Source organism: Eublepharis macularius, chromosome 5 (genome assembly GCF_028583425.1).
Source record: "Eublepharis macularius isolate TG4126 chromosome 5, MPM_Emac_v1.0, whole genome shotgun sequence".
In the NCBI taxonomy this organism is placed as follows: Eukaryota; Metazoa; Chordata; class Lepidosauria; order Squamata; family Eublepharidae; genus Eublepharis; species Eublepharis macularius.
Genome location: NC_072794.1, coordinates 170,868,005 through 170,888,046, shown reverse-complemented (window position 1 = coordinate 170,888,046; position 20,042 = coordinate 170,868,005). Strand labels below are relative to the sequence as shown.

Below are 20,042 nucleotides of genomic sequence, written 5' to 3'. Positions count from 1 at the left end.
TCGAAAGCTTATGCTACAATAAAGTTGCATCTGACGAAGAGAGCTGTGGTTCTCGAAAGCTTATGCTACAATAAAGTTGCATGGGACGAAGAGAGGTGTGGTTCTTGAAAGTGGATGATGCATCCGACAAAGAGAGCTATGGTTCTCGAAAGTGGACAATGCATCTGATGAAGAGGGCTGTGGTTCTCGAAAGCTTATGCTACAATAAAGTTGCATCTGACGAAGAGAGCTGTGGTTCTCGAAAGCGGACGATGCATCCGACGAAGAGAGCTGTGGTTCTCGAAAGCGGACGATCCATCCGATGAAGAGAGCTGTGGTTCTCGAAAGCGGACGATGCATCCGACGAAGAGAGCTGTGGTTCTCGAAAGCGGACGATCCATCCGATGAAGAGAGCTGTGGTTCTCGAAAGCGGACGATGCATCTGACGAAGAGAGCTGTGGTTCTCGAAAGCTTATGCTACAATAAAGTTGCATCTGACGAAGAGAGCTGTGGTTCTCGAAAGCGGACGATGCATCCGACGAAGAGAGCTGTGGTTCTCGAAAGCGGACGATGCATCCGACGAAGAGAGCTGTGGTTCTCGAAAGCTTATGCTACAATAAAGTTGGTTAGTTTTAAAGGTGCTACTGGTCTCTTTACTCTTTTGCAACCACAGACTAACACAGCTAACTCCTCTGGAATAAGAAGGCTGTCATATTACTAAATACATTTTAGTCGCTTAATTCTGTGGGTATACCGGAGTTGGGCAGTGCTTGCAAAGGCAGCATAAAAGTGCAGATGATAAACAGTTCTGAAGACAGGAACCATACTTCTTGGATGAGGCTGCTTGGGAGTAAACCCCAGTGATTTCAGGGCGGCTTACTCCCCAGAAAATCTGCAGAACTACTACCTTACAGTCTGCACCTGTGTGATGTCCTATCCAGGAGGTGGCAAACCTCTAACTTCTCTCCATCCTACTGCCCAAGCAGAGGGAGAGAGAAACAGCAGGCACCCATTTTAAAAAGGGTAGAAAAAAAGATCTATTCTAGACGGGCATTCAAATAATTATTTTTTAAAAATTGCTTGGAAGGCCTCTGATCAATGAAATGTTGCAGACCTCCAACGATGCCTGGCCTATGAAACATGCAGCAACAAGGAATGGATTCCACCTTTGACTTTGCTCCAGTGTGCTAGCTGACTAAGTGGGGGGGGAGAATTGTTCTGTAGGGCATAGTTTTCAGTTGTGTGATTCCCACTGGCAGTTTGACATGGTATCATCCAGAAACCTGTTTACTATCAGAATAAAGGAAGAGCCCTGCTAGATCCTACATTTATGTCATAATCAGACCAAAGGTTGTAGCCCTAAATCGTTTCCCATTGTGATGGGGTATGTGCTTTTGGGAAGTTTATACACCACGTGTCAAGGCAACAGCTTCGCCCTATGTGATCTTTACCTCGCTGTGCTTTCAAACAATGCCTACGGCAGTACTGAAGGTTCATTTTAATCCAGTTTCGTTGACCTAGTGTGTATGCATATGTGGCTCTAAAGAAATTGAAGATTTGCCCCACTATATCCTCTCTTGTCCATTGTATTGTACCCCAAAAGATAAATTTCTGGATCACAGCCATTTTAAGGCAATATTCAGAGGTGGAAACATTTTCTATATTGTAATCTGATTTAAATGCAAAGGTGTCTTACAAAGTCTCTTTATTCCCTGTTGCGGCAAGAAAGATACGAGCAAAGGTGGTAGCTCTCGGGGCTTTTGGATAGATAAATTTTCTATTAAACAGTACCTGGATTCTATCTGTTATAGATGTATTGTTGTTCTGTAGTTTACGAGTTTATAGACGATGATAATTGTATGTTTTAAATTGTAATTTTGCTATGGCTAATGGCTACAGGGGCGGTGCCAGGGTTTTTGATGTTTGTGGCCGGCTGGCCAGGCACCCCCCCCCACGCGCGCACACATGCACCAGCTGCGTGATGACGTCACGTGTGATGTCATCATGGGAGCGCGTGAGCCACTGCCAGCCCGATCGCTGCAACGGGCGGCTGTGACGGTGCGCAGGTGGCCTCCGAGCTCCCCGCTCGGTTGCCTGCGCTGCCGCAGACGCCTGCCCGCAGCAGCTGCGCCCAGCTGGGGGTGTGTGCTGGCAGCGGCGTGGGGCCAGAGGAATAGGAGGCTGCAGCTGTGTGGCACGTGCTCCCGCCCCCCGCGCCTCCTCCGGCAATCCCTCCAGCACCCCGCGCCTGAGACCACCGCCTACCTGGCCTCAATGGGCACGCCGGCCCTGAATGGCTAACTGCAATAAACCTACCTACCTATGTGACCCACAAGATGCAGGCATGCCTGAGGGCCCCCCTCCCTCCACGTTTTAGGGACTCAGAACCAGGCAGAGATTCCTGCAATTACCCCAGCGGACTCACTGCCAACTCTGCCCACTATCAAGGACTTTGGAGCCTGCCCATTTCTAAGGTAAAGGTAAAAGAACCAAATCATTACTGACCCATGGGGGGACGTCGCATCACAACGTTTTCTTGGCAGACTTTTTATGGGGTGGTTTGCCATTGCCTCCCCAGTCATCTACACTTTACCCCCAGGAAACTGGGTACTCATTTTACCAACCTCGGAAGGGTGGAAGGCTGAGTCAGCCTTGAGTTGGTTATGTGAACCCGGCTTCCGCCAGGATCGAACTCAGGTCGTGAGCAGAGCTTGGACTGCTGTACTGCCGCTTACCACTCTGCGCCTTGGGGCTCTTTTGCCCATTTCTAACCAAAGTCAAAAGCTGAATGAATGGCAAGCAAACACCAAAAATGGTGTTTCTTGGTGGTGGTTTATTGCTTTTCATCTAGGGGATCTGCTCACAGTGCTTATACAAAGATGATGAGAGTGAAACTTCAGGTAGCAAAACATTTTGCACAGGCGGAAATCAAAGTGCAAAAATTCACATTGATTTTCCTTCAGCAGGGCCTGGGTAACAGACCCTCGACAAACACCAGTAATCCAGCACTCCTGCTCTGCCCCATCTGTTTCTTCCCTGGCAGGGCTGCTAAACCTTTAGCCGCAGACTGGCAGGTGGATATCCAACAGATGTCGCTTTCCACCTCTCTGGTGCTAGTGGAACTTTGCCTGTTGGATTTCAGGCCACCACACAGTTGATAAAGGCCGGAAAGCCCTGCTAGGAAATCAGAGGCGGGTCACTCTACAAGCCTACTCCCTCATCCTTCCTCCCAGGTCTTCTCCCTGTTGTCTTGTTTTACTGCCATCTAGAAGTTCTTCAGTACTGGGAGGCCAGAGGACGGCCAAAGGGACCCTTACGGATGGCCCGTGTTCATCTCTCCAAGATCCCCCCCTCCCATGAGTGTATGCCATTTCCCCCCTTGGCCTCGGTTTCAATATTTACAGATTTGCCTAGAAAAAGGAATGACCCCCCTCACCTCTTCTACACTGGATACTGTTTAAAAAAATGTAGATGCAAGCTGGAAATCCATTTTCCGTTGGAGAATTCCTACCTAACTATATTACAACAGCTGCCGAGCAAAAGAAAAGCCGTGCTCCAAACAGCTGAGGTGTCTGCCTGACTGGGATTTCCACCCGGCATGAGCCGCACCTTGGAGATAATGCTGGAACCCCTTGGCTGCAGAGTCTCACAGACCTTTGGAGCAAAGACAGTCGGGTTGAATTGTGCCCCCTTCCTTGCTCCTTTTCTCTGGGCCCCCACCCCAAAGCCAGGAACATGCGCAAAAGTCCCCTCCCACTGTTCAATGTGCCAGCTTCCCAACTGCGGCACAGACATTGGCATGCTGAATGACTGCGAAAAGGAGCCCCTTCTTCTTCTAGCTTGGGGGCAGCTCAGCTGAACATCTTCTCAGTGCCCACGAGTTTTTGTCCACCCTACCAAAAGGTCCAGTCCTGAGAGAGACTAGTCAAGAAGGAAATGCGCAAAGTCCTATGTACACGTGAGAAGGATAACAGGACCCTTTGGAAGCACAGGACGGAGGGAAGGAGGAAGAGCATGTTTGGTTCGTTCAGAGCACAGAGAGGTCGTGGCAGGACTTGGAGCGGACCTTCAAGGCCACCTTCTTGTTGTTGCGGGCCACCAGCCGGTCGAGGAAGCGGCGCACCTTCTTGGTGAGGCTCTCCTTGCGCTTGTAGAGCGACATGCGCCTCTCGTTGGCTTCCTTGCTGTCCCGCCGCAAGCGGATCTGCCGCACGACCCCTTCAAAGAGCTCAGTCACGTTGTGCTGGAGGGCGGCTGATGTCTCGATGAACTTGCAGTCGAAGACCACAGCGCAAGCCCGGCCCTCTGCCGAGAAAGAAAGCCCCCCCAGTCAGAGCTGCTCCGTGCAACAAGTTGGGAAAGGAAAGTCCACACTGATGTGACTACACCGCAAAGCCAAATTCTATCTGCCCGGGATATTTTTATCCCATCTGTGCCTCCCAGAATGGCGTATCCAGTAGGACAAAAAGACGACTTTGTCATTTTTTGAAAAAACAAACTTTAAAAAGGAACATGCATAGAGCAGGGGTCACTGGGGGAGTGAGCAAAGTAGCTGTGAATTTCCTGCATTATGAAGGGGGTGGACTAGATGACCCTTGGGGATACCTTCCAACTCCATGTTTCTGTGTGACTTTTGAGAAAAAAAATCAATCAATTAGTTTAGGAGGAGGAGATTGAACTGACAGAGGATCAATGACCATTTGGCTGGCCTAGGAAGCTGTGCGCTGCATTGGTGGAAGTTTGCAGAACTTTTAAGGCTGCCAAGAGGCAGATAAAGGAGCTGGGTAAAGGGAAAGAGTAGAAGAGGAAACAGAGAAAAGACAGGGTGCAGAAAATCAGTCCTGGAAACGCTTGGTTACCAAAGAAGGCAAGCAGAGTGGATTTGGTGGGTATGAATGTAAAGAAAATAGAAGTTACTGTATCCAAACAGGGATAGTAGTTAAGTGTTGCATTTTTTCCTTATATTATTTTTCTTGGCCTAGCATACGTTCCGTTGAAATTTGTTCTATTATTTATATCTTAATAAACCCATTTCCTGAATCCATCCTTACAGTTTGCATTTGACTGTATTAATTACCATGCTATATCTTTGGAGTAAAGGGGGAAAACCCTCAAGGCTGTGCATCATATACGGATCTCCTCCTTCTTTGTATCCCCAGAACAACCCAATTCGGTCGGCTATGCTAAGTAAGTATGACTAGCAAGTTTCATGGTAGAATGGGAATTTGAACTGAATGCTATTCGACATGGAGACTATTTTCTGTGTAAGTCTAACTGCTGCACGTACCTCCACCAGAGGCCTAAAAAGAAAAAAAACAGGTATTGATAGATTGCTATAGCATGATGATGCTATAATGATCTACTGGCACAATCTACTAGTTCCCCGCTTTCATTTTTTTTAAAAAAATAAATATTTAGCCTTTTTTCTGACAGAGGGGAGAGTGCAGGCTGCACATTTCCCTTATAACTCTGCAATGAAAATGGCCAGTGATTTTTTTTAAAAAAAAGAAAGCTTGGAACTATCACTCATTATCCTTAAACATAAAAGACAAACCATGCCCCTGACAACTCACTTCTTATCCCTGCACAGGAGAAGTGAAGGGAGGCGGGCCATCCTTCCCACAGGCATACATACTGCACCTGCACTACATAAAAGGGTGAGTTGTCTGGAACATGACTCCCCTTTTATGTTTAAGGATCCGCCCTGAGCCTGCTGGAAATGTGGGGAGGGCGGAATAAAAATTGAAAATAAATAAATAAATAATGCTACAATGATCTAGAAATTCCCATTTTTAAAAAGCCTGAAAAATCTGTCAGGTGTATTGGGGGGGGGGAGGATGGTGACTGTAGGGGTTTAGCTAAGAGCCAAGCTACAAGTGACTTTTTTCACATGGAGAACACTTGTTTTCGCAAGTTCTCCTGGGAACTGACGTCCGAGTGTCCTTCCCCTCTGTTAGAATCGCTGCCTGAAGAGAGAGAAAACCGGCAGCAGCAGCTTTTGCAAATTGTTCCTCCAGTCACAAGCCTGCTGGACAAGAGGGCTCTCAACCATCTTTGGGGGCGGGCAGCTGCTACTTTCTCCCTGGGTGTCTTGATCCCAGGGAGCTGCTCTGGAGAAAGGCGCCGTGTCGGTGAAGCTCCAGCCGCAGCGACAGCGGAAGAATCTGCTGCTGCTCTAACATGCCCTCATTCCAGTTCTTCTCCAGGAGTTCAGGACATGAAGACAATAACATCATTCAAAAGTCTTATGAAGACAATGCTTTCAAACATACAAAGGAACCCACTTATCACGGGCACTTCCATCCCCTATCTCCTTCAAATGGCAATTCAGATGGGATAGCACAAAAATTTGCAACAGTCCAGGTCACAGCATCAGCTTCCCTTTGCAGAAAACCTCGCCTGGGGGCACTGCTGTGAGGGGTGGCCACTCATGCCCCACTCCTGTCGCCCTATGCACCCACCTTCTACAGACACCTCTCGGCAGCGCACCAGGTCCGTCTTGTTCCCCACCAGTATGATGGGGATGTTCTCTGCCTGCCGGGTTCGTCGCAGTTGGATCCGGAGTTCTGAAGCGCTCTCGAAACTCCCCCTGTCGGTGATGGAGTACACGATGACGTAGGCGTTGCCCACCTGCATGCAGTAATTGTGGAACCAGTTGTCTTCCTCCGGCGGCTGTGAGGAGGAGGAAAAGCAACCCATTCATTTTCTCCCAGGGACAAGGGGGGAACTGGTTTTGTGCATTTGGGCTGTGCGCTCTGCTGGGTGGCTGTGACATCACGAACCCTCTTTTCCTGGGAGTGGTAGAAAAGAGCAAGATCCCAGAAGCAGCTATAAGACCAGGGCATTTTTTCAGCGGGAACGCGGTGGAACGGAGTTCCGGCACCTCTTAAAAATGGTCACATGGCCGATGGCCCCGCCCCCTGATCTCCAGACAGAGGGGAGTTGAGATTGCCCTCTGTGCCACCGAGCGACACGGAGGGCAATCTAAACTCCCCTCTGTCTGGAGATCAGGGGGCAGGGCCACTGGTCATGTGACTATTTTCGCCGAGGGCAATTTAAACTTTAAAAAACTCCCCCCTTGTTCCAGCTGACCCAAAGTGACGTCATTGTGCAGTCTTGAGTTCCACCACTGAGTTCCACCACCTCTTTTCCCAGAAAAAGAGCCCTGTATAAGACTAACAAAATTTGTGCTTGGGGTATGAGCTTTTGTGAGTCACAGCTCACTTCTTCAGAGAAGTATTCTTCTTCAGTAAATATTCTTGGGGCCTTAGCCAGGATGGAGTGCTACTAGACTAGACCTGAGTTCAAATCTGCACTTCGTATCTGAAGAAGTGAGCTGTGTGACTCACAAAAGCTCGACCACGAATTTTGTTAGTCTTATAGGTGCTACCGGACTCTTGCTCTTTCCTACTGCTAGACAGACAGACACAGATACCCATCTTGATCTATCTTCCTGGGAGCAGTTTTCCAGCTCTTTAAAATCTGCGTGTTCATTAAAAACAAAGTCCCAAAATGGTTACATTAGACACATCACCAAGGGGGACTTTACAAAATAAAAGGCAGACAGCCAACGGGAATCACAACCCGAGGTTCAGGACAGCTGAATGAGGAATCCTTTTAAAAAGGTTTGTCTCTATTCACCCTGATCACTCGATTGCTAATTCGTGATCTCAATTCACCCACTCTTTCTTGTTCATCTAGAGTAGATGATAATGCCCAATGGAAACCAGCCACTGTTTTACACAGCCCCTAGCACATTGCTTAAACAAGGATAGCAATGCATTCCTGGGACTAGAAGGAATACAGCATACGCCGAGACTACCAAAGCTATTCTGAGGCAGTGCCAGGGAACCTCTTCGCAACTTGGTTGATGGCTGACTGGCAGCCGCTGTCTAGAATCTCAGGTGGAAAAGGATCTTTCTTGCCTTCCAAAATCTTTTAACGGAGATATGGGGGTTTTAACCTGGAACCTTCTGCATACAGCAAGGATATAAGAGAGTATCACAGAAGTAACATCAAGAAAGCAAAAAAGCCATGAAAACGAACTAAGCAAAAGCCGATGATAATGTCAAAGATTCCAATCCACCTTAAGACAGCCTAAGTAAAGAACAAGACATTCATTTCAAAAATATAAACTGCTATTAACAATCAACATTAATGATGTCACTTGTACTAAAGACAGGCTGAAGTAATTCTAAACAGTCAAAAACCAGCCACTTGTGTACAGCTCTAATGTACAACCTGAGAATCTTAACAACAACAACCACTGTAGGGCAGTGGTTAAGTGGTTCGGCTACGAATCAGCACTCTACTGGTTTGAATACCACTGCTGCCCTGAGCTCAGTAGATGGCCTTGGGTAAGCACCTCTCAGCCCCAGCTCCCCAGCTGTATTGTAGGGATAATAATAACACTAACGTGTTCACCGCTCTGGGTGAGGCGATAATCTGTCTAGAAGAGCGGTATATAAGCGCAGTCGTTGTTGCTGTTGTTAACAACAACAACAACATTCAATTTATATACTGCCCATCAGGACAACTTAACTCTCACTCAGTTTACAAAGTATGTCATTATTATCCCCACAACAAAAACACCCTGTGAGGTGGGTGGGCCTGAGAGAGCCCTGAGAGAGCTGTGACTGAACCAAGGTCACCCAGCTGGCTTCAAGTGAAGGAGTGGGGAATCAAACCCGGTTCTCCAGATTAGAGTCCTCTGCTCTTAACCACTACGCCAAACTGGCTCTTCATTCCAAAAAGTGCAAACGCTTGCTAATTCTGCACAAAATATACAGAATCTGAATAAATCCAGTCTTCTGCATGCAAGGCAAATGCTTATTGACCAAGCCACTGCCTCTCCACAATATTAAGGTGGCAGGGGAGGTGATCAGGTGAGGACAGAGAGGGGGGGCATTCGTGTCCAGCTTTGGATGGTCTCTGATCCACCGCGGCCCACCAGGCTGGGACGTTCCATTGCCTTTACACATGGTGGAATTGACATCTGCAGATAAAAAGCGTTTGCCTTTGGGCTGCATTTGACACAGTCTCCCCGTCGATCTGTCAGTGACAAATTACCCCCTAGGGAACTCTCCTCCAAACAGCTCCGTCTGCCAGTTCAGTGTATGAAAGCCATTCCACACTGCTGAGACCCGGGAAAAGATCGGGAAGGGTTAAAAAAAACCCTGCATGCTCTGGTTCAAAACCAAACCCACACTGTCCCAAGGGAAGCTGGAGTCAGGGGGATTAGCTGAAGCCAAGGACGAGCTCCCAAGAGGGTTTTGAATTCCAGGTGAAGATCCCTGTAAAATTCCCAATAGACTCATTCAAGGTTGTCTCTGAGCAGGTGCAAAGGGCACTTCCCTTCTCACAGGTTAACTGCATGAAGCTTCCAGAGATCTGGCATTAACAGAAAGGGCTTCTAGTTAAGGTGGTTTAGGTTTTGTCTGGCTTGACCTACAAGCGCCCCTTTAGAAGTCATGTCCTGCTTGGCTTGAATGAGGAGTACAAATCATAGACAACAAACGAACACACACACACACACACAAACTAGAATCTCCAGCAATAACTGATGTGAGCATCACAGATTAAAAACCTTCCAATACCATGGCCTTGGATGCTGGGCTCGGGAATTCACCAGCAGCCCATAAAGACATCGCAACCTGGCTGAAGTTAAGCAGTTTCAGGGTTTGGTCAATACTTGGGTGGGAGACTGCCTAGAAACCCCCATTTACACTGCCTTGAACAGTCGATGTGGGATATAAACTCTTTCTGAACATTTCTGATGAGGTGTGTTAACATCACACACTGCCGCTTGGATTTGGTTTTAATTTTATATCTTTTACTGTATTCTTGATTTTATATTTATATGTCATTGTAATATTATTAATGTTGTTACCCACCCAGAGCTCGCTTGCGGCTAGATATGCGATATATTAAATTAAATTAACGTTTATAAAATTGGACTCTGGGGAGTCTCTCTGGGCTGCAGGTTCAAAACGGTGGGGCCACCACCGAGAAGACCCTGCCCTCTGTCTCACACATCAGTCACTAACATGGATGCTGGATTTAACCTGTGATTGCTTAAGACGTTTTAATCAGGCATACCTCAGAGATCACTTTCTCCCCTGTTGCCTCCAAGACTAACCATGAGTTGTTGCAACAATTATATTTATTTGTGTTATTTATCGTCTTCACTTCTCAGTGAGATTCTAGGCAGATTTCACAGTGTGTGTGACCCAGTAAAACAATTTTCAGAGACAATGGAGCATCCATTCATGATGGGGCTAATCTGGAACGCTTACATCAGCAAGCCCATTACTGAAAATGCCATTACATCTGTTTCAGTCTATGCATCATACCTCCTGGAAGCTCAGGAGAAAGGTAGACACATCAGTATCCTACTCCATAAAAGGTGAGCCGTATTGGTGACGACTCACCTTTTATTTTTGCGTAGCCGCAGACGGTGGGAAGGCCCAGCATGCCTACACTGTCCTTCCCAGCCCCATCGGGCCAAGCTGGCAGTGGAGATGTCCATGTCTGGCCCACCCTCCCCCAGCCAGGATCAGGGCACAGAGGAGGCGGCAATGCCCAGCCCAGCCACCTTGCCCTTTCTAGTGCCCATTGTATTTTTCGCCTCAACAGGCTTTGTTGCTAGTTTTAAATAAATACGTATCATGTTCATACAACACAGGCACAACATGCAGCCTCTCCCACAATTTGGTGTAGTGGTTAAGAGCACAGGACTCTAATCTGGAGAGCCGGGTTTGATTCCCCACTCCGCCACTTGAAGCCAGCTGGGTGACCTTGGGTCAGTCACAGCTCTTTCAGGGCTCTCTCAGCCCCACCCACCTCACAGGGTGATTGTCGTGAGGATAACAACAACACACTTCGTAAACTGCTCTGAGTGGGTATTGTTGTCCTGAAGGGCACTATATAAATCGAATGTTGTTGTTGTTGTTATAATCACATCTCTATAATCCTTACAAACAACCCTACAACCCTGTAAGGCAGGCCAAACATTATTAACTGCAACAGGGGAGCTGTGTTAGTCCATTGTAGTCCATAAAACAAAAAAACCAGTGGAACCTTTGAATCCTTGCCTTAACGCCTCTTCTCCTGCCCCCCAGCGCTGGTAATCTGCATTTTAACTAGGAATTCCACCTTGATTTATGGCTTTACATACTATCTATTGCGTTAAGCATGTGCTCCTATGTGTTACCTGTTGCTTTATGACCTCACTGGGTAGTTCTATGTTGTCTAATGTCAGTCCGAGGATTGCTTATGCTCTGTTTCCACATTTCTTCAACTTTGTATTGGATTCTTGCTAATGCAATGTCTTTGTAAACTTGCATTTATTTCCTCTATGGCATTGTTTGTGGAAATGTCCTTAATAGTGACCGTGCTCATCTCATAATACATAATTCGCCTTGAGTCTCAGTGAGAAAGGCAGACTATAAATGACACAAACACACAAATAAATATCTGAAGAAAGGAGCTGTGATTAATGAAGGCTCATGTTGAAGTAAATGTTGTTAGTCTTTGGTTTTATTCTGCACATCTCATTCACTGGCAAGAGAGGCTTGCTTCGGACCACCTTGTAAATTTACAGCAAAAGTGGGATTCTCACTTCCCAGTATGTGCCCCCCCTTCCCCCCGCTTGCTCCAAATCTCGACCTAATGGAATGTTTTGCATTTGTTTTTAATTGATTGCTATCCAGGCTCAGCTTTTCCGAGATGGAGCAAGCATGACAAATTGCCAACGATCAATGGACGATCTCTCACAAAATGCAGGCTGCAGCGTCAACCCACAAGAGCATGCCAATTGTCATGCCAGATCAGAGCAAGCGGCCATCTAGTTCAGTGTTGTCGCTACCAACGGTAGCTAGCTGGACGCCTCCAGGAGAATCACAAGCAAGATACAGCGGTGGTGGCCCCTCTCAGTTGCCCAACCCCAGATAACGCTAAGTGGAAGCAGACCGTTTCCAAAAACGGACACGGCCTTTTTACAACTGTGGCGGCCACCCAGCTATCCAATACTCTTTATTGGATAACCTTCCAACTTCTGCTAACAGCCGTCATCACAACTGACAGCTGGTCTGATGCAGAGGGTAAAAGGCAGGGTTTGGAACCAAGGAGACTGAAGGCCAAATCCCCGTTAAAGCACACCGGGTAGCCCTAGTCGCAGTCTGCTGCACTGGGTTGGTTGTGAAAGGAGGCAAAAAGGGGCAATATTTATGGTTGGAGAGTCTTAAAAGCACTTCATCTAATGTTAGCTTTGTGACTGTGCAGGGTAGGTCCATATGGTGGCCCCCCTATTGTGTATAAGTATGTGTGTGCTGTGGCTGTAAGGAGGTCTGTTGAAAGCTTCACCAGCTCCGTAAGTCCCTGCTTCCTCACCCCCAGTTCCTTGGACAAAGGGCAGGACATGCTTGTAATAAATATGAAGGAAGGGCCTTTTGCGGCAATGAGTTCCCTGGGACAGTTTAAAGGCAGAGGCTGGACTTTTCTCAGAGTCTCTCTACTCGAGACATCTGACACATGAAGAACACGTGTGGGGAGATGCGATGGTAGCCAGGAAGGGTAGTTTAAAAATACAGAACCGGCGGCAGGGCAAAGGCTTGTCTATACATTGGAGCTGTGGGAAAGGGCTGTGAAATGCTAGAGGGGAAACTTCAGCCCGTTAGAACCTCTCCGGGTCCAAGTCAGCTCTGGAAGGCAGCTCCAGCCCCTTTCCATTCCTCCCTGCCCTCTGGTTGTGATCCCACCCAGTTTGAGACCGGAGAGGTGAAATTGACAGAGCCTTGGGGGGAGGTAAAAGTGAAATTAACAAACGCTCTGAGGAGTGATCTCAGCTGGCTCTGCCTTTTTAAACTACGCTTCCTGGCTAACATTGCGTCTCCCTACACATGACGAACACATGCCGAGGTGTCTTGTGTAAAGAGACTCTCAGTTGTGTACAAAGCACAGTTTCACCTTTTGGGGGCTGCTGTGAAAGGAACCAGATCCCCCATCCTCTTTGGCATCTTGTCTCTAAACCTAAGAAGCCTGATCACTACTTATGCAGTGTTGATCTCCATAGGAGCCCACGCTGGTCTGCCTACCCGCTTCTCGGTCTCCCAGGTGTCGATCACCATCAGCGTGGTCTCCTCGCCATCCACTGACAGGGTGCGCTCGTAGGAGTCCTCTGCAAAGAGCCAAAGAGGGACAACATCAAGAGCAGGCAAGCAGGGGAACAAAGGCTTCTCCAGACAGGATGGGCTCCGCGTGGAGGAATCCCCCACTTCCACAAACCACAAGTGAACAACCTGTGGGATGCGTATGGGGAAGAGGAATAGGCTACTAACACAGGTGATAGTTTCAGGTGGGTAGTCGTGTTGGTCTGTAGTAGAAGAGCCAAATTCTGGTCCATGAGACGATCTAGATTTCCAGGGGATGAACTTTTGAGAGTCAGAGCTCCCTTCTAGCAAAATCAAAAAGAGTCCAGTAGCACCTTTAAGACTAACCAACTTTATTGTAGCATAAGCTTTTGAGAATCACAGTTCTCTTTGTCAGATGCATGGAGGGCAAGAAGAAACTGGTCAGATATCTTTAAGGTAGTCTTAAAGGTGCTACTGGACTCTTTTTGATTTTGCTACTACAGACTAACACGGCTAACTCCTCTAGAGCTCCCTTCTGACTCCCAAAAGCTCATACCCTGGAAATCTAGGCCGTTTTCACACTGCTTACCGGCCACAGAACATAGCGCCGAGCTCCCACAACAACAGCATCTTCCTGGTGTGATTTCGCGCGAGAACTGCAGTTCTCGTGCGAAATTGCGCCAGGAAGACGCTGTCGTTCTGGGAGCTTGGCACAATGTTCTGTGGCCGGTAAGCAGTGTGAAAACGGCCCTAGTTGGTCTTTAAGGTGCTACTGGACCCGAATCTTGCTCTAACAGAAGAGAGAGACAACTTAATAGAGTTTTGTTACAATACTGTCCACACAAGCACTGTGATTAAAGAAGAAGTTATCTCAAACCAGGAATATGAAGGACGGGTGGTTGGGGAATTGTTTTTTTCTTGTGTTTTTTCCCTGAGGACTTTTCAAGTTTTTCCAACAGGAAACTGGAAATTTGAGGGAGCACAAAAAGAAATATTGCCTCTTTTGGACTGAATGACGTTCTTTTTAAGTCAAAGTTGCACTCACTCAAAATGTGTAATAGAAAGGGGGTTTTTTTGGTAAAACAATCTACAGCATTTGATTTCTGTGTAGTTCCAGTGTACGGTCAAGGCACGCACAACATATTTTTTAGGATATGTTTATAGTTTACATAAGTGATCAATTTTATCCACAATTAATTTGCTACAATGTGTATTATAATACAGAAGAATCCAATGTTCTCGCTAAAGTTTAAATCTATATCCCATTATGCCGCTAGTTCTATTGTGATAGAAAAAGATAGTTCCTGTCAGCGTAATGCAGTCTTTGTTCAGTACAAAATTTGTATTTTTCTATTTTCAACTCTTTTTTCCCCCTACAGGCAACAATTAAGATACGTGTGCTAAGTCAACACAGAGTGCAGTGGTTTGCGACTGCCTTTAGTACTGGATATATTCCCAACCTTTGCTTGTAGAAAATGAGAAACTTCTATTTCTAAATTCCATAAATATGCCAGAAACGCCAACTTTACAAGCTAAGTTATAAATGATACATTTTATGTTGTTAAAGTAGTAACGTATGTTTAGGCTTGTTTAGAAAGCAAGCTATTGCATATATTTCCATTTTTCCTGAAATAGGTTTGTTTTCTGACCCCCCCCCAACAGCTTCAAAACATCTGGAAACTTTGCATCTTTGTGAAGAATAGAGAAAAGTCCTAATTGCTCAGCCAGCTGCAGTACTGCATCTTCAAGAGACAGGTTACATCTGCCCAGCCCTGGCTCGCACCAATATGGCCACATTCCACCAAATGGGTAGCCAGCGATCAGACGGCTCCTCAAGGAATTCTGGGTACTTGTGGCTCTCGTTGAAGTCCAAATCAAAGGCCATTTCCACACACGTTAAATAATGCACTTTCAATGCACTTTAGCAATCCTTTGGAAGTGGATTTTTTGTTTCACACATGGAAAAGCAGTTTCAAATGTTCGCTAAAGAGTATCGCAAGTGGATTATCCAACGTGTGTGGAAGCAACCAAACTAATTAGGGTCTGTCAGAAGGACAATATGGGACTTTGATGTAGGATTGCTAACCTTAGGCCCTTTTATTCTATACTAATAAAACTGGTTGGTCCCATTTTGTTTGGGAGGGGCCCCGGCTCGGCATTAGAGCATTTTGCTCAGCATGCAGGTGCCAGGTTCAAGCCCTGACATCTCCAGTGAAAAGACCAAGTGGTAGGTGTTGTGAAGGACTTCTGCCTGGATGAGTCAGATCATGAGAAGGAGGGCAGGAAGGGTTGCGTCAGGGCTTAGTTCTCGTGGCCCCTTCTTTCATGCCCAGGGTAATGCTGCTCGCCACTTCGGGGCCAGGAAGCAATTTTCCCTAGTCCAGTTTGGCCAGGGATCCTGACGGTGTTTTGCCATTTTCTGGGCATGGAGCAGGGGTCACTGGGTAGCTGTGAATTTCCTGCATTGTGCAGGGGGTTGGACTAGATGACCCTGGAGATCCCTTCCAACCCTATGATTCTATGATTCTACGATGGACCGCGTGTCTCTTCACGTGTCTCTTCCTTTGATACTTAATTCCATCAGAGTGTTTGGTGTTTTTTCCCTGTGAGGTTTCATTGCTCGGTCAATCGCAGAAAGGTAGAGCCGGTCAAGCTGCGTTGGTATTGTTACCCCTTGGACAATTTTTCAACAAAGAACTTCATTCTATTCCTCCCCTCACAAGAGCTACAGTTCTCACAGTTCCTTGGGATGTCTGTTAATTGCGTTTAAGTCTGTAAAGCAGACACACCCTTTTTACTCATAATAACAACAACATTCGATTCATATACCGCCCTTCAGGACAACTTAACAATCCCTCAGAGCGGTTTACAAAGTGTGTTATCATTATCCTCATGACAATCACCCTGTGAGGTGGGTGGGGCTGAGAGAGCTCTGAGGGAGCTGTGACTGGCCCAAGGTCACCCAGCTGGCTTCAAGCGGAGGAGTGGGGAACCAAACCTGGCTCTCCAGATTAGAGTCCTGCCACTCTTAACCACTCATCATAGGTACATTGCTCCTGAACAGGAATGAGCCCACTTGCGGGGAGAGCAGACAAAAAGTCTAATAAATAATAATAATAATAATGTCCCATCTTTAGCTCTCATGTTTCATGAGTGCATTAGTTAACAGTTGTCTGCAGAACAAACAACTCCAGGTGACTCAAGAGAGTAAGCCATGCCATGCCCTCCTGCAAGAAGAGGGAAGAGGCAACCCACAGAAACAAGAGCCTCTAGCCAAGGAAAAACTGAACAGGGTGATCAGCCAGACCTCGAGTATTTATAGCTACTGAGTCATCCCACAGAAATCTGCGTGGCATGCTGCTAGTCCACATCACCCGAGGCCCACAGGAATTACAGCTATGCAACTGCTCCGCGCCGTCGGACTCTTACCTCTCTGTTGTTCCGGCGGATCCTTATCTTGAACACCAGCGAAGAGATTCACCAAACTGGTCTTGCCCACCCCAGGATCTCCCAGAAGCACCACTCGATACAGGGACTCCCAAGACCCCTCTGAGTCGGAGGATCCAGGTGACCAGCTCTCCTGTGGCTCAGGTAGGCAGGCTCTGGGCTCACAGGATGAGGAGTGTCCCAGCGGGGGGTGGCACGGCTCGGTCTGGATGGGCCGGACGCTCAGCCTCCCTGGCCGGGACCGGTAGAGGGCTGGCAGTGGGGTGCTGGCCCGTCTCCGGGAAGGGGCTATGCTTCCTCGCTGGGTGTTCAGGGTCATTTTCTGCCAAAGGAACTGCAAAGAGAATCGATCTGAGATCAGCTCTCGGCCAAGGCTCTGGGTGTCTGACCAGCCGTGGTGAAGAAGCAACGGTTCTTAGAAACCCTGCTTCTGTTTGTCTGAGTTGGACACCGGCCCAAAGAAAACAACCATAAATCATTCCAGCCAGAGGATCCTCCCTGGGCCCGTTCAGTAAACAACTTATAGATGGGGGGAGGATTTTCCAGCACCAGGTTGCAGCCCACTGGCCATGCCGGCATAGAACTTAAGGGCAGAAGGACATGTAACACCCCTGGCCCACTCTGGACTGGACAGTGTTCCCAAAGATGGTCTTGAAAGCTACGAACGGCACTGCTATACAGCTCATCCTTCTTCATCCCAGGCCGAAACAATCCTAGAGCTCCAGCCTCCTACCTTCTCCCGGTTTTCGCTATATTTCCTGTCTCATCTCTGTTGTCATTCATAAGGCTGAAATTTTGGATTGGCTGTAAAAGGCACAGGCCTGCTGCAAGGAAAGACATGCCTGGGACAGAAATGCGTGCTACAAAGCAGAAGTCCTCTATAAGTTAGAATTGGTAGCAATGGCTTGTTTGATTCCCCCCACCCCCCGCCACCTCTCTGCTTAACTTTTTGCTTAACTCTGCTTAAAGTTTTTTCCCCTGCATACTCGTGTGCAATGCAAAACTCATGGCACGCACACAAATTTAGCATTCTTTCTCTGTGAAGGAGAGTTTCTAGTCCTCATGTCTTTGGAGACAAGCTGGAAACCATATGCTGAGTGAAATCTTAGGAACTAGATGGTTTTAGGTGGGTGGACGTGTTGGTCTGCCGTAGAACAGCAGGATTTCCAGTGGCACTTGAGAGAACAACAAGATTCTCAGGGAGTAAGCTTAGCTTTTGAGAGTGAGAGCTCCCTTCTGAATATCTGGTATCTGAAGAAGAGAGCTTTGACTCTTGGAAGCTTACACCGAAAATCTTGTTGGTCTCTAAGGCGCCACTGGACTCCAATCCTTAGGAACTAGAAGTGAATTAAGGACTTAATGGGAGGGAAGGAAACTGGGGTGGGAGATGAGAGTTCTGTATCATATATATGAAATGTATGATACAGGCATCAGGTTGGGCAGTGAGAGGGGGTCTGCGTGGGTCCTCGGCCATAACCTGGCTAAGTAAGCAAATTATGGAGTTATTTAATTTGCCCAAAGTCAAAATATTTTGCTTTTGTGTGTGTGGAATCTGAATGCATGCACCAAACCCAGCCCCAAATATATCTATCTTAGGGGACTGCGGCAGATGTGAGAAAAGAGCAGGAGGGACATTTATCTTGAAGAGCCTCATAAATGGAAGCCAGAAAAGGGGTGGGTGGCTGAAGTGTCCAGTATCCTAAATTTCAACCTTTCTCTTTGATCACATCACCTTCTGCAGGGCCAGGGCAGAGAAAAGGGGGATTAGAAATACTCCTTTAAAAAAAAAAAGTCTATACATTTGCCGGTTTCAGAGCTAACAAGAGAAGTTTCTGCATCTCAGGGGTGGCTGGAATATGTTTATAAAAAAAACTCAAGGAAGCAAAGCGTATGGGACGCAAAATGTGTCACTGGGAGAAAGGCTAAGAAACAGCTCTGAGCTGCAGGGGTTCGGCAGGAAAGTGTGGGGGTGGGTGGGGGTCTGAAATCCTGGGGCGGCATCAATAACTGAGCCCGCCCCATCCAAGCCCCTTTTGTAGAAAGCAAGGGCAATCTGTTGTGTGGTTTTTTCCAACCCGGGGTCTGGTTTCCTCCTGGTACTGGTAACCCAATACCACTGCATGGTTTTGCCAGCTTCCAAAACATGGTTAAAAATTCAGAAGGAAAGTTATTCGCAATGAAGCACACCATTGTCCCTGCTTCGGGCGGCATCGGATTACACTCCCCCCTCCACACACACAAAGAGACCCTGGGAGCACCAGAACTCTGGAACCCATTTTTAACGCCAGGGCTATGAAGAGAACCAGAAGAGCGCACTTGAACATGCACAAAGAGCATTTTCCTGAGTGCGAAGAGCTGATTCCCCCCCCCCATAATTTTAGCCTAAATGAGACAAACAGCTTCACACCATCACTGCACCCCTCCGAGAAACTGAACGCTGTTTTGTGTAGCGGCTGCCCCCCAGTAAAGGTGGCGCGGGGAGAGACATTTAGACTCCCACCTGCTTGGCAATGCCACCCCCCAGTGACGCACACCGGCAGTGACCGGATACAGCAGTGTCCGGATACGGACAGGCCCTCCGCACAAGCTCAGAGGCACTCTTCTTCTGAAGCTGGCCACTCCCGGTCGGTACTGGGCCTGAGCTCCGGCTCAGATCAACATTCAAGGGGGGGCACCGAAGCCGGACCGAGGAAAGCCTTGGCAGCCACCCCATCTCTGGGCTCGGGGGGACGCGCTTGGGACCCCTGCTTGGCTCCAACGGTCCTGGGCGCAGGAAAGCCGCGCGCCGCCGGCTGCGGAGAGAGGGCAGGGCGCTCTGCGTGTGCTCAGAGGCACGCTCGCCCCGATTCGCCCCCGGGGGCCGGCCAGCAGGGCGAGGCGAGGCGAGGGCGCGCCGGGCGTCCCGTCCCGAGCTGCCCGCGCCTCCTTACCTCGGCGCGCCTCCGCTGCCGCTCACTCGCTGCTGCCCGGCGGGGCGTTCTCGGGGGGCTGCCCGGTGCCGCTCCCCGCGCCGCCAGCTGCCCCTCCGCTGCCGGCCAGCTCCATGGCGCCACGCCGAGCGCGGCGGGCCGGGGAGGGACTTTTAAGGCCGCCCGGGGAGGTGGCGCCGGACACACCCTGGCCGGCGGGGCGGGGAGAGGCCAGGCGCGCTCCGGGGCGTGTGCAGAGGGCGGCGGGGACCGGCCAGTGGCGCCGCCTTGAGGATGCAGAGAGAAGGGCGAGACAGCGGGGGGACCCCTGCCTGAGACCCCCCCCCGGTTGAGTTTAGACTATAAACTCGGGGGGGGGGACTTTTCAAGAACAGCTGCAAAATCGAAGAGTCCAGTAGCACCTTTAAGACTAACCAACTTTACTGTAGCATAAGCTTTCGAGAATCACAGTTCTCTTTGTCAGACGAAAAGAGTCCAGTAGCACCTTTAAGACAAACCAACTTTACTGTAGCATAAGCTTTCGAGAATCACGGTTCTCTTCGTCAGACGAAAGTCC

General features: G+C 48.3%; 1 protein-coding gene across 1 annotated transcript; it reads right to left on the bottom strand.

Moving 5' to 3' along the window:
* Positions 1-1,481: 1,481 nt before the first annotated feature.
* Positions 1,482-19,574, bottom strand: REM1 (RRAD and GEM like GTPase 1). Its single transcript, XM_054979739.1, has 5 exons — positions 19,487-19,574; positions 16,539-16,890; positions 13,074-13,156; positions 6,441-6,651; positions 1,482-4,284 (listed from the first exon to the last, which is right to left on the bottom strand). Exons 2-5 carry the CDS (start codon positions 16,873-16,875, stop codon positions 4,007-4,009), a joined length of 909 nt encoding a protein of 302 aa, XP_054835714.1. The 5' UTR covers positions 16,876-16,890; positions 19,487-19,574; the 3' UTR covers positions 1,482-4,006.
* Between the last annotated feature and the right edge of the window lie 468 nt (positions 19,575-20,042).

What these genes read in the sequence shown, in the direction of transcription:
- REM1 (XM_054979739.1), bottom strand. Translation starts at nt 16,875, where the DNA reads ATGACCCTGAACACCCAGCGAGGAAGCATAGCCCCTTCCCGGAGACGG. An exon ending in CCTGGGAGACCGAGAAGCGG is followed by an intron (nt 6,652 to 13,073) that starts GTAGGCAGACCA and finishes TCCTCCTCACAG; the next exon opens with CCGCCGGAGGAAGACAACTG. An exon ending in CCGAGAGGTGTCTGTAGAAG is followed by an intron (nt 4,285 to 6,440) that starts GTGGGTGCATAG and finishes CTTTCTCGGCAG; the next exon opens with AGGGCCGGGCTTGCGCTGTG.